General features: G+C 40.4%; 1 protein-coding gene across 2 annotated transcripts in view; it reads right to left on the bottom strand.

The window, feature by feature from the left end:
- Nucleotides 1-4,980, bottom strand: part of LOC147623452 (Exostosin family protein) — a 30,397-nt gene extending 25,417 nt beyond the window's left edge. Inside the window, exons 1-5 of one of the 2 annotated variants that reach the window (XM_086821611.1) lie at nucleotides 4,796-4,980; nucleotides 4,433-4,713; nucleotides 2,576-2,722; nucleotides 2,392-2,456; nucleotides 2,199-2,268 (exon numbers count right to left, since the gene is read on the bottom strand). In XM_086821611.1, coding sequence (XP_086677737.1) covers nucleotides 2,199-2,268; nucleotides 2,392-2,456; nucleotides 2,576-2,722; nucleotides 4,433-4,713; nucleotides 4,796-4,895 — 663 coding nt within the window. In that variant the 5' untranslated portion in view covers nucleotides 4,896-4,980. The remainder of the gene's footprint in view (nucleotides 1-2,198; nucleotides 2,269-2,391; nucleotides 2,457-2,575; nucleotides 2,723-4,432; nucleotides 4,714-4,795) is intronic. The other variant, XM_086821612.1, reaches the window with a different exon arrangement.
- Nucleotides 4,981-14,824: the final 9,844 nt, after the last annotated feature.

The following is a 14,824-nucleotide window of genomic DNA, read 5'->3' as shown; positions in this document are numbered from 1 at the left end:
GGTCTCAAAATTGCTACTGGCCAGCTGCATGCAGCAGGTGCACGTCTACACTAGATCCAGGCTCTTGACCGCAGAGCTCTCGCAAAGACTCGCGAGACTCTAACCAACTGACTGACCTTGGCCACTCTTTTATAGGCTCTTGGCCGATCACCGGGCATCCACACTTGGGCGCTCGCCCGTCAGTCCATCCCTAGCCCAACTTGCCAATCAGCCTGACTAGGTCCAAGCTACCCCAAGTCTCGAAGCTAATCTTGTGTGCGTGCTACACACGGTAGATACACTCTGTGCACATGACACAACTTGACCAACCTCATGGTTTTCTTCCATGTTGGTGTTACTTCCATTGGGCCTTGTTCTTGTGCACTCTCCTGTACCTTGGACCTCTGCACCTTCATCCAGGACACTTCAGCACTTGGCATTGCTGAAACCTGATGTTGATACAATGTTGCCAGGTCACCACACCACCAAAAGATCAAGACACGGGCGATGGTTTCATCCATGCACGATGGAGTAAGGGTGGGTGGGACATGGGCAGCAGCAATATCTCAAAATCAGCTTGAAGCTCTTATACCAATGTCACATGCAAAAGCTCTGGGCAATCTTTCAGCCCTAAATGCTGCTTAGGAACATCTTCATGCAAAATGCAAAGAGAAGATGGAGAGAAGAGAGAGCAATGGCTGTGTATTTTCAGTATATTCATATAATACAAAAAGGGTACATCATCTGTGACCTTTGGCCTTCCCAAAAGGATAACAAAAAGCCCTAATCTAAGACCTACTCCCTAGGGGCGTAGATGCCTACAAGGACTCATGGGCTAACCTCACTCATGGGCTAACCTTTTATACGCCCAAGCATGCCTAAGTAAGCCGACTGCTGGTTGGCCAGCAGAAAATCCCCATAAATGCTATATGCTGCCTACCTGCTCCCAACACATTTCAGATCTGGCCGACAGAGTCCTTGTGTGCATGCACATGACACGGGAGGAGACAAAGGGATGATGATAGTCATCCAAGGTCAAAGGTTGGAATCCTGTCATCAAGTTTCGCGAGGGGATGTCATGTGCACACAAGGACATGGCTGATTTTCCAAGGCTAGTCCTGGATTAGGCAGCAAACAAACAGTAGGATTAGGGCAGTAGCCAGCCTCGCATATGAGTTGCACTTCTTGTTGGCTGAATATTGGGATTTATTTGTCCATAGAGGTGGCCAACCAGCAGTCAGCCAGTTGGATTTGCTTCCACAAGCCTATAAAAGGTAAGTCTTTGCTCATTTGTTAGCATCTAGCCCCTCATAATTGGGGCAGGTCAAGCGTCAGTTTCTAGAACGTCTTTAGGTTATCTTTTAGAAGGCCAAGGGCCACAAAGTCTTGTACAATCCTATGGACAGTTTTGTGTACTATATAATATACTGAAAACACAGCTCTCTCTCTCTCTCTCTCTCTCTCTCTCTCTCTTTGTTGGTGATTTGCATCAAGGTTCCTATTCAGTTACTTTGGGCTGAAAGAAGACACACAGAGCTTCTGCACATGTGACACCGTAGAGGAACATAGTAGCATTGCAACACTTCCAACAGAGGATTTGCCTTGGTAATAAAGTAATTGCTTTGTAGTTGTGGTTTGTTTGAACTCCCAACACACATAAGATATGAGGGTAGAAAGACAAAACAAAGAAAAACAACCAAGGTTGTTAGAAACATTAGGTATGGTATGTACAATACGTGTATGATACAAGTGACGATAATGAGGATAAGGTACATTGGTAAGGGTAACTTCTTTTTTATTTTAAAAAACATAAATAGGAATATGCTATATAAGAAGGAATTGTGCATGGAAGATGGGCTCCATGAAGAAGCATTTGGGCTGCATGGATGACACATACGGGCTCCCTGGAAAAAATAGGCCTCCAAAATTTCTTTAAAAGGCTTTACAATCCGTTTGGTGTACAAATTGTTCTGTATGGTACAGAAAGTGCGATACCGATCACTGAGTTCCATTGTATTCGGGTAAGGAAAACAACTATGATTATAAACAACACAACTGCCTAAACTTGCATAAAAGAAACGCACTGCCACATTATGCTACTCGTCAGATCAAGAGAATTAAGAATTTAGCTTTGAACTTTTTTATCACAGAAACTGAGGGTTAACAATAGGAGCACAAAAGGCAAGTGAAAAGTTTCCAGTACACAACAGACCACACACCTCGGGAGTGAGAAAAATAGACCGATTCAGGTAAATGTCCCAATCCTTGAAAAAATGTGCACCAGCTCCACTGCATATTCGCCATCAAAAAAGATGCTGCAGATCAGGCAATGCCAGACTACAACTGTTCAGACAAAATGGAACACCTGATCCACCAATTCAAAACCAGACTCCTTTGCTGGGCTTAGCGTACCTTGGAAAGACGAACATATGATCACGACCACCAGAGCGCCTAAAGTATGGCATCTGCTGCAAGATCTGGTTGGGAAAAAGTGTATTGTTGAGCCCATGGGACCATAGAAACAAACTTAGAAATACAAACATCAGACAAAACATGATACGTAATTCATGCAAATCGAGTCAGTCGACCTACTGGCCTGCACAAAAGTGTGGTTGATTTCTTTATCAGTCAGCCCCCCATTCATCCTCACGCACTTTACATAGGTAGGTACAAAAAAAAGCTGTGCTTCCTCCTTTCTGAGTGTTCGAAATTTTGACTGCATTAAGAACTGGTGGATTTTGACCTGTCCATTGAGGAAGGTACACACCTCAAAACTTCTCAAAATTTGGGTACCACTGCAAGTAACAGTCAAGCAGTGCTATGGTAGAAATCATTTACTTCTTGTGTAAAATTTTCCCCTCCATATTGTAGGATCCTAGGAAAAGTTGCAGAGAGAATGAAAAAACAGCCGAGGCTAATCTCAGGATGTCACAGGACAAAAAATGTATGATTTCCCATGAGACCAACCACACAGAAGGCTTTTTTACAAGAGGTGTTGCTTCTCAGTAGTGGAGATAAATATTCATCTCAAAAGTAGGTATAACTACATGAGATGAATATATTCACAAGAACATGTTAAATAGACCTACTTTTAATTACCCTCCACAAGCAGGAGATATGGGGGTTTTCTTGGAAGCGAGGTCTAATGTTCCCATCTCAAACAGGTCAACCTGTTCCCAGGCCAGGGACATGATCCGGAGCACACCACCTCTGCTGCTGTTCCCAACAATCAAAGCAACTGGGGGCTGAGGTCTTCTCCTATCTTCCTTTATTCCTGGAATCACATTGGCTGACCGAAGAGGGAAATGATTCTTGTGTCTCCACTGGAGAGCAACTATTGGAAGGTCAGTATCATTAGCATTTTCCCAATCCCACAAATAATGATATTAAAACCTAACCACCTTGAAGCTATTATGAAAGTAGATATCAATTACAATACAATGCAAAGACCACGACTCTAGCAAAGAAGTCCACCTGGGATACAATGCAACATGTATCCCTTCTCCGCAAGGGAACCTGTCAAAATCGATATAGAGCAAGGGACTGCACCTCAACTCCTCTCAAACTTCAGGTATCACTGCAGGTATCAAAGCAGTTAGAGATTGGTTTGGACTAAATATACTAAAGCAGTAGTAATGATAGCGAGAAAAACAGCCATATATTCATTCCTATCATTTATAAGATGTGATGGAGCTTATTTCCCCTCTTTATACTTGGAAAACCTGGTTCCGCAGGCTTTAAAAGCCCTCTAGTTCCTTTAACACTGCTATCAGTACCTTCTTGAGGATGGGCTTGGATCCTTCCCTAGAAGACTCCGCTGGCACGTAGGTCAAGAGTTGAACCCTGATCACTCTTTTCTCTACTTCAAGCCAGAAATAGAATAAAAGGCCTCTGCTTACTGTACTGCAAGTCATGTCCATGCTCCTCTCAAATTCAAATCATGATTTCCTTGAGATGACACCTAGTGAGAGTGGACTTGCTGTGCCTTGAAGGTTCAGAAGTGAGGTGGCCTATATAGTCCAGCATTGCACGGTCTTGAACTGGACTTGCTTAGGGTGCATGGTGGGGGGGCCAGTGCCTGACAGGCCCGATCTTAGCTAGGATGCAGAAGATTGACTCTTAAGAAGCTGAAGGCGTCTTTGGTGATTCACTCTCACTGAAGCCTTGGGAAGGGGGGAAAACAATTTAGTGGAACTTGAACAGTGTGTGTGTGCACGCACACAAACTGTATTTTTTTGGTGGGTGTGGGAAATGCTCAAACCCTCACGCCGAGGAGCTGAATCAACAATCTCTACATTCCAAAACATAGTTTTAAGTATGAGAAACGATCTCTACACCTAAACACGATCAATTAACCTAATGGGGTTGCCAAACCAAATGCATAATCCATTAGTTTCAACATCAAGTTTGCATGCTACATAAACAAAGTTAAAAAAAGGTTCTGGTGACATACCTGGGTGCCCCATTGCCCTTTGGCACAAGATTTGGCATCAATGTTGTGGTCGCGTCCTCTCAGAAGCTCTTTCAAGCCTGAGATCTCCCAATCTTCATAAACATAAATGCGCAGGTTGAGGTGCGTGCCGTAGCCCTGTTGTGGCCAACCCATGCTTTCTCCAAACACCTCTTCAAGGGTACCATAGTGCCTGTATTTTCCACTAGACCCATCTGCCTCTTTCCATATCGAGGTAGAGTGCGGATCACAGATGCTGGAAGATCCATCCAGCATGCGGGTACCTGATCACATAGACAGCTTATTACACAGAGAAGCCCTTGTGCACAGTAATGGGAGTAAGGGTTTGGAGATGTGTGATCTTACAGATGAAAGTGATCACGATGAGGGCTAGTGCTCCAGTAAGAGAAGACGGCGTGCAGGTTTGCAGGCCAGATTTGGCCTTGCCACTGGCCAGCGACCCCATTGTGGGCAATTGATCGGTTGGCTAATAGTTGGCTTAATTGGAGTTCAAGATACCCGCCGCCAGCAGCGCCAGTTTTCTGTCCGGGACAGCAAGTTTTTTGCTTTTTGCTTTTTGCTTTTTTTATTTTATTTTTTTGTTTCCAATTTTTATTATTGACCTTGGGTATGTAAGGTTATGCACCTTAGAAAGAAGCGTCACTTTTGATGTGGTATTAGACTCCTCTCTCCTCCGTCCTCTCATCCTCACTCTCCACATACTTAGATATTTGCAAAAGAGACTCTCAGAGTGCCCTCATATTGACACAGACCCCTTGCCCTTCCCTCCTACACCTCCTCGTCCTCACACAGAGACCATGCCGCTCCAAAGACTGAGATGTTTGCACCTCTATATGCTCTCTCATAGCACACCAAGCAAGCAGTTTCATCCCACTCCTCAGCTTGTGAAATTCATAGAACCCAAAGCCAGTAGTAGTGTAAGAAGAAGAGAGAGGAAAACCTACAAGCACATGCACAATCGCTTAATTGTTACATTCCCCCCTCCTCTCCACTCTGAAGGGGCACACACACACACACACACTAATGTTTGAGGTAGCAATGCCTCAATTGCCTACTCTGCAAAGAGATATTGTTGAGATATTGAGCTCAACTAGTGTGGATATGCGCATGCCAGGATGATAGCTCCCTACTTACACCATTGGCATGATTAGTGAAATTCTGGTTAATATGCCGCCAATGGTGTATAGGCTATATGATAACCACTTTGGTTTACTAGAGTTATGGCATAGTTATAGAGCCAACTCATATAGTCAAGTGCTAACCTTGAATGTTTTAGTAGGATAGTACTTTCCCTTATTGTATGTAGGAGCCAACTCATATAGTCGAGTACCGATCTTGAATGTTTTAATAGGAGCCAACTCATATAGTCAGGTACCGACCTTGAATGTTTTAGTAGGAGAGTACTTTCCCTTATTGTATGTACTCTTATCTTCATGTTATGGTTATAGAGAAGTGAAGAAGAAAGAAGAAAATTCAGCCATCCATATCTCTCTTGTATGCTTATCTACTCTTGTGTGTGAGTGCCTATGTGAAGAAGTTTAGTTGTTTGCAAGGAGCTCAAGGTCACCCTCTCCCTTGCATTGTACTCATGGTATCGAGGTGCCAGTTTGCGTGAGAAGCTCAAGAGGCAAGCAAAGAAAGCAATACATGTGTAAGGAAAATTTCATCTCTTTCCCTTTGATTCCCAACCAAATCCCTCGCAAATGTAGCTGATAGTCAAGGATAGCAACAGTAGACACAACAAGAGAGGACACTATCATATCTTAGGGAGCCCTCTTCGGTGAAATCATACCTTGGGCAGCTCTCTTCAATGATATCAAAAAAATTGATTCGAAGTCATTTTGGGCCCCGATTTGGGCATGAAAGGTTTTTGCAAACACTCCGTGGAAGTGTCGATAGTGAGATTGATTTGGCATGTATGTAGTGTTTCTTTGCTTATTATGCACAAACAATTGGGCATTCTAGTTGATGTGTGAATTGCTTGCAGAGATTTTGGGATCTGCATATGTACGGCACATGTATATTGATCTAATTGGTTTATATAAATGACAGCATAACAAGTTACAGTAATGCAGGGAATGTATCTATCAAACAAATTACTCAAGATTACAAGATTATTGTGAGTGCAAAATTCATTTTGCAAGTGTCATTCAGGTAGCGTAATATCATTTCTATTACATATGAAAGTTACTACAAAGTAACTATGGCTAACAAGCTATCCAACATTGTGAGTAAGAAGCTAGACAAGAACAACTTCCAAGGATGAAAGTTTAGGATGACAATTTTCCTTATGAGAGGCAGTACATTACAGGTGATGAGAAGAAGTCGAAGCTTCCCGGAGCTGGACAAGAAAAACTTCCAAGCATGAAAGTTTAAGATGACAAATTTCCTTATGGAAAAATGATATAAGGTGTTCATTATAGGTTATGAGAAGAAGCTGGAGCCAACAAAGTCATGTACTAGCCAGCAAAATCCCACTCCACAACAGGTACATTCTTTTAAAGCATGGCATGAGAGGGCTACCAAAGTCAGGTGTGTCGAACTCTATGATTGGGTACATACATGATGTAACAACACCTAAAGATGTGTGGTACCTTGGTTAAGCTATATAGCACAAGTACAAAGGCTAGAAAGATGTTATAGGAGCTGCAATAATGTGACAAAGGGAAAGCTATGTATCTTCAATGATGATTCATTCAAGATTAAAGGGCTAAAAACTCGATGGGCTACAAAAGGAGTGCGGTAGGTAAGCTGCATGTATGCATGTAAAAGTAGAACGGCACAAAGCGGCATGATTGAAGACCTCATGTTTCCAAATTACATTCTTCAATTTGCCGCATCATTTTCCAAGTGTCACGACATAATTATTTGAGAGGGAGAGGGCGAGAGGGAGCGAGAGGGAGCGAGAGAGAGAGAGTGAGAGAGAAAAACATGACAACATTACATCCTCAAGATCGAGGTTACTGTTCCAAGTGGAAATAAAACCAAGTTTATTCACATACAACTTCCAAATACAACTCTTTTATCTCATAACTACTATACACCATCATCTTTCCTTCTATGGGCATCGATTGTCCTATGGGGTGAAGGCATAAAGTAGGCGAGCGACATTCGTTCCCTTTCGCACTTCCTCAAGCAAGAGACGCTCATATGCATCATCAATAAAACCATGGGCTCACCATATGGCAATTAAGCTCACCACTTTGGTCTTCACTTGATAAATATCAACATCACTACCACATGAAGTGGTAAGGATGTGAGACCTTTCCATGCTTGTGCACTATCTATGGTCTTTTACTTGACCTCCACATTGGTGGCCTCCCTAGCGATACGTGCAACAACTTCAATGCTAATATTTGATGAGGTCATCACACAAACAATATGAAGGAGGGTTATGGGTAGTGTACTCTACTAAGAAGGCCTCACTACACCTGCTCTCTCTCTCTCTCTCTCTCTCTCTCTCTCTCTCTCTCTCTCTCTTTTGCTCAAGTGTTTTTATTTGTTCTTCTCTTTCTTTCCTTTTCTTCTCTTCTCTTTTCTATTTCTTCTCTCTCTCTCTTTTTTTAAAATCCAAAACCCTAAAAATTTATTTTGTTTGTTTATTTTTTTCTCTCTTTATCCTAAAAGTTTATTTTGTTCTCTATTTATATCTCTCTCTTTTTTCTTTTTTAAAAAAACTTCCCTTTCTTTTTTTAATCTCTCTATTGTTGTTCACTATGTTTGCTTGTTCTCTTTCTTTTCTCTTTAAATCTCCTTCCTTTCTATTTTATTTAGCACTCTCTTACTTTTCTCTCTTTTCTCTTGCTTGTCCACTTTTCTACATGGCGCCTCCTCAACTCGAAAAAGGGACACAAGCATTTTTAACATTCAACGGTATAAAAGTAACTATTGGCACCGTGTTGCATGTCAATGCCACTGTCGATACCATCCATGGAATTACTTTACCACCTGGGTATGTTGGCATGTCGATTGAAGATGTTGAAGTGGGAGAAGTTCCCCTTCCTTTTCCACTTGAAGATGGTAATATCCTCACGTTAAATCAAAGCAAAGGCTACATCATTGTATGGCCAGCAAGAGATTGCATAAGTGTTTTTATATTTATTGGTACCTTTGCAATTATGCTTATTTTTTAAAATTTTACTAAGATTAATTTGTCTTGTATTTGTTGATGTACTTAGATTGATCCACATTCAATGGGAACCCAGCATGTAATTAAATCTCCAAAGCATGCACAATGCTTAAAGAGCACTGCTACCAGACAAGCAAGCCAAGAAGTACCAAGCATGAAGAAGAGGAGGAAAACAATGCAAGAAAAAGAAGACGACGATTGGACTCCTTCACGAAGAAATCCCAGTCAATCGTCTAAGGCTACAAAAAAGGTGCTTCTTCGAAATCCATGAAAGAAACAAGGGAAGTAGTAGAGGTGAAAGAGGGAACTGAAAAAGAAGGTGAGAATGAAGACCACTACATGGTCACATATGCAACTCTAGAACTTCTATAGGATAGTCTATATAGAGTAAAGGTAAATATTATCCACTTTTAAAATAATCTTGCATTAGGGATTTTTATGATTGGCAAGCACAATCTCTATGTGTATATTGTAGGTGAAGAAATCCACTCCTTTTTCACCTATTCCCTTGTGTAGACTTGTGCCTAACCCCTCTATATGAAGATTGCAGTTTAGGTACAAGAAGCTGGCAAGGGAATTCTACACAAACGGCTATGTTACCAATTGATACAGGTTTATTTGCTCCTATCTCCTCACCCCACAATCCTGTTATAGAAGTATCACATGATGATGTTAGTGCATGGGATGACATATGGTGGCGAATGAAAAACGAGGAGTCTGAGAATGTGGTTAAAGACACGGAGTGGGAATTTATGTCCAACAAGATGTTTTATGTGTGGGATGACAGTTATTGCATTGTGACATGGATGGAGGAGATTAGTGAATGTGAGTCATCTTAAAGTGCTAACTTTTTGAATGTGGTGTTAAGTTTTTTAAAATAGTTTTGGGACTTATTAGATTCGTACTGACTGTAGCATTCAAGAATATTGTATCAAGACATCCATGTGTTGACGTTCTCCTTATTGAATTTAATGAGAGGGATAGTGAGGGAGAGGTCCTCAGTCTTGTCACAGTCACATAGCTTGCTTAAACACGTAAGGGAACGTACACATTACGAGAATACATGTCTTAAATCTCTTTGACTTAAGTGTTAAATTTGCAGCAATGTGATGAGCTATGGTGGATCAAATGCTAGAATCAACATCATTAGAAAAGAGATTAAATGATAATTAAGATGTGAGCAATTAACTGATAGCTTAATGTAGGTATGGATAATGTAGCTTAATGTAGGTATGGATAATAAAAAACCAGCAAATTTTCCTTAGGCCAATGCCTCAATTTATAGAGTTTACATCCAAGCATCTAATCCCACTGATTTCTCCTTGATTCACTCCACCTCTTTTGCTTGATTCTCTCCACCTCTCCCAGAATATCTCCACACCTCCTAAATCTCCTCATGCTACCCTTTATTCTCTCCCAGTAGATACTTCTCACCTTCTCACACCTTCTCTCACATTTATAGATTCTCTTTTACAGCCTCTTGCCAAGGGCATGTTCCCGCACACACCCTATTCACTTGTATATTTCAACACCTCCCCTCAAGTGAATACTCCTAGCACACTTGGATCCTATACCAAGTTTCCTTCTTACTTGATAGTCCGTGACCAATGCCTAGCACACCTCCCCTCAAGTAAATAATCCTAGCACACCTAGACCTTATACCAAGTTTCCTTCTTACTTGATAATCCGTGATGACCAGTGCCTCAAGTCCCTAAACTCATAGTTCTTGACACACTCTCTCTCTATGTGTCCAAGGCTACTACAAGTGCCCGTGACCTTGACTAAAGTGCTCACACATACATCTACCACATGGCCTACATCCTCGGTGGCTCAAAGGTGGTTTTACTTTGTTGGGGCAGGTTACATTGGGTTGTGGGGTTTCTCACTCTCTCTCTCTCTTAGAGATTTTCACATGGCTCCTCACTTCTTGGAGCCTCACATCTTCTCTTGTCTTCAGTCTTCTTGTCGTGGCAGCTTCTCTTCACGCGTCCATGTCTTCCTCTTCTTTCAGTCTTCTTGTTGTGGCAGCTTCTCTTCACCTGTCCATGTCTTCCTTCAATGCTTCCTCTAGCTCTTCTTCTCGGTGTTGATCTTCCTCTTGGAAAAGAGATGTTCTTCTTCTTTCATGGGGCTGGGGCCATGAGCTTGACCGTCAGTTCTTGCTCCATGATGTGAGCAACATGTTTTAATGTATTGTTGACAATTCTTTTGGGCTTTTGATGTTTATCTTGTGTCATTATGCAATGCAAACCCAAATCTATGTGGGAGGTCTTGCCTCTTGCCTTATTCTGGACAAGGGTAGTGTCTGATCCCATTTTTACAATGATGTAATGTGCCCAATACATAATGCATATAGCGTTCATTCTTATGCACATTCCCAAATGCAACTCTGACTGTGAATAATCTTGAATTTGAGTGTGATTTGCAGGCACTAACCAAGGGGTAAATGCAAGATGATGATTACCACAAATTTATCAGCATAATTTTACTAGAAATTACATTAAATCAAGGGTAACAAATTTGTACGGAATGGTTGGAGCATCAAACCATCTCTGAATTGCAATCTGAAGTTATAGGGATCTGTATCAGATACCTAATGGTTAATTTGAACCCTCAATTGTACCAAAATATAGTGATTAGTGTTGATTAATCATTGATTTTTAGCAAATTAATCCTCTATTTTGTGTGCAAAAAACAAAGTATGCAGGGAGTCCAGATCTGAGGCCTTAGAGTTTAAATGAGCTCAAATCCTTTCAAGGACATCAATAGCAATTAGTATAGTAGAGGATTAAGCCAAGAAACACAAGATTTGACTAAACATTGAATGCTTAATCTCTATTTTACCAAAGTCACCTGCAGATTTGATGAAGAGCTTGGATCTCACTGTAGACTTGATCAAATCAAAATCTATCCTTCACCAGCTTGGATCTCACTGTAGACTTGATCAAATCAAAATCTGTCTTCATCAGCTTGTAGAGCACCCTTGAAAACCCCCAGGGCCAAGAGGAATTAGAGCCATTTCATCTGGAGTAGACAAGATCTCATTTTTTCCTCGAAAAAAAGGTGCCTGCAGATTCGCGATTTTCAGCAGCTTGCGTTGGCGGTTTGCTTGTTTCTCTTGATGGGCTGAAGCACAAGGCTTGTGGATATGTGTGGCTAAAGTGGTTTGGGCCAATTTTATGTATGAAGGGAGAGAGAGCTCCTCCAGGCTAATTGAAAAAGAGGAAAAAAAACTTAATTATCTACTAATCTTGATTAGCTAGGTGATTAGCAAGATAATGGGCTCATTAATTTGATGGATTCTAGGCTAGGCTCTGATACCATGTTAAATTTGTAGCAATGTGATGAGCTTTGTTGGATCAAATGCTAGAATCAACATCATTAGAAAAGAGATTAGATGATAATTAAGATGTGATTAGTGAGAAATTAATTAATAGCTTAATGTAAGCATGGATAATAAAAAACCAGTAAATTCTCATTAGGCCAATGCCTCAATTTATAGAGTATCCAAGCATCTAATCCCACTGATTTCTCCTTGATTCACTCCACCTCTTTTGCTTGATTCTCTCCACCTCTCCCAGAATATCTCCACACCTCCTAAATTTCCTCATGCTACCCCTTATTCTCTCCCAGTAGATACTTCTCACCTTTTCACAGCTTCTCTCACATTTACAGATTCTCTTTTACAGCCTCTTGCCAAGGGCTTGTTCCCGCACACACCCTATTCACTTGTATATTTCAACATTAAGAAGGTCCAAGTGCAATATGTTTTATCTTTCTTCATAACTCATAATTTGTTTGCCATAGGATGAATGAAGTGGGCTATGTTTCGTCATCTCTTATGGAAAAAGTGTGCCTCATTAGGGCGCTTAGATTAGCAAATAAAGAAATGATTATGAAGCACACACAAGATCGATGAACAAGGTATGTCTCGATGCAGAAAAAAAGGGTTGCCTATCTTGGTACAATTGTAAGCATTCATAACTATCCCAAATAGTATTCCAGTTGCAATCTTTTACCTTCTAACATTTGCAATATATGATTAACATTTATATATTGTCAAACTAATGACTTGTGACTAATAGGATGAGTACCTCGCAGAGCTACCTAGTAGATAGCTTGCCCGTAAATGGGTTCAAAGATAAATGGAGAACTGCATTTTATAAAGATAAGAGAAAGTGGAGGCATGCTACTAGACGGCTAGTTGTAATTGCAAACCCTGCACAAGGAGAAGGTTTCTTTGTGTAAGAAAGCCTATACTCTTCCCTCTTTGTCTTTTTGGTAGACAACAACATATTATGGTTTTAATGTTGAAATTTGATTTTGGTGTTGTGTTATAGACAACTAGTGCAAGTAAATTGGGATGAGAAACCATATTTTTTGATTGAGGATAGGCTATATACCTTAGCACATAGCTCATTGCCAAATGACTAGAAAGCAATGATTTTAGATATTTTGATTGATGGAGATTCGCAGAGGCTCAAGGACTTATAAATCCAAAAAAGTAAGTAATAGTTACTTCCTTTATTTTCTTGATATATACAAAGCATTGTATTTTGTATTAATAAACAATTTCAATGGCAATGCAGCAAATGCAAGTATATTCAAGGATTGGCTAAGAAAAGTTATATGGCACGAGATTGGAGCACAAGGTGTGGTGGTCTTTGTAGAAATAACAGATAAGTACAAAATATTTTTTCTAGAAACATTTCAGGAGGACCTCGCCCATCTCAAGAGATTGTATTTTGGGAAGTTGTTTGAGGAAATGGTGGGGTCCCTGAAAAAATAAGGCATGGTAGCTTCAAACCCTGTTGTCATCAAAGCAAAAAAAAAGTGCTTTATTTAGGTACGTAATATTCTAGAAAGACTATTTACTACTTTATTGTGCTCTTATGTTCATAAACTGAATAGAAACAAGTATATGTAGATGGATTCGTAAGTGCCATGCTGAGAAATATATTGTAGCTATGCCTACCATCATAAATGAGTGGTGCAATCCACGACATGAGAGCACAATGTATACACAACAGTAACATCGAGAACTTTGGGATGCAGGGATATATAAGAGATGCCCATTATTCCTTGACTTTCCAAATGGAAAATTTCCCAAGAGCGAGAAGGAGATGTACACTTCGGCTTGTAAATTAAAGCAATCAAAGATGGTATGTACTATCTTATATCTTTTCAAATCGTGATTTATATTGTGAAGACTCGAATTCTACGTAACCAATCACATCTTTAAGACAAGGGTAAAGGGATTATGGAAGATCTAGGAGCTGATGAAGATGAAGAGGATGATGATGATGAAGGGGCAAAAGTGCCAAAGAAGGATGCCACGAAGGAAGAGGAAGAATCAAAGTCATGAGGGGAAGAAGATGACTCTAATGTCTCTACATCAGAGTATGACAAAAGAGATTCTGAGGATAGCACTCGAAGGATCGAGGTAACCCCAAAAGTTGATGAAGTGGGTCATGCAACAACACAGGCAGGGCACTCTTTTACTCGTGATTGATTAGTTTTATTATTAAATAGTTTGGATACTAATGTACATGATTTAGTTTTATGCACTCTGTATGAACAAGTTATGGATCTAGATAAGCTTGGCAAGATGTGAAGTGCCAAATTCACCATTTTGATATAATAATCCACCTAGCCTAGGTGTTATGACACCAATACAAATAAATTTTCCAGGTATAATTTTACTAATTAGTAACAATAATGTAATGTATATGTGTAGTGTATGCACTTACAAAATGTGCTTTGTAGGAGTCTCTCGTCATACGCCCTCTACACCAATCCTTAGTGTTTTGAACGTGTTGTAACATCAAAGTGCTAGTTTCTCTACTATTATAGAAGCCTCAATGCTGACAAGTGTACTAATCAATTGTGAACACGTCTAAGGACTGTAAATGTGTATCTTTAATATCGTGCAATGACAATTCATCTGTAGCTCTTCTCAACATGGTGTAGCAAGATATGATTCTCCAAAGGTGAGGGCATTTGTTGTGGATCCTTTGAAGATATGCCGTGTAATTTAAAAGCACGAGTGTCCGGAGGAGCTAGTACATCTTTTTGATATGTTACAAGTTGTGAAAGAGGAAAACCGAACCTTTAATATTAAAGATGTCAATACAAGCACAACGTGTGATTGTATTGTAGTGAGGTTGCCCATAGGAGGTCCTATTTATAGCGACCCCGATGACATTGTCCCATCATGAAATCTCTATACATGTGAGTGATCAAGA

This window comes from Cibotium barometz, chromosome 27 (assembly GCF_041138505.1).
Source record: "Cibotium barometz isolate CiBa-2024 chromosome 27, ASM4113850v1, whole genome shotgun sequence".
In the NCBI taxonomy this organism is placed as follows: Eukaryota; Viridiplantae; Streptophyta; class Polypodiopsida; order Cyatheales; family Cibotiaceae; genus Cibotium; species Cibotium barometz.
The sequence above is the reverse complement of the archived record's forward strand: the minus strand, read 5'-3'. Positions and strand labels throughout refer to the sequence as shown.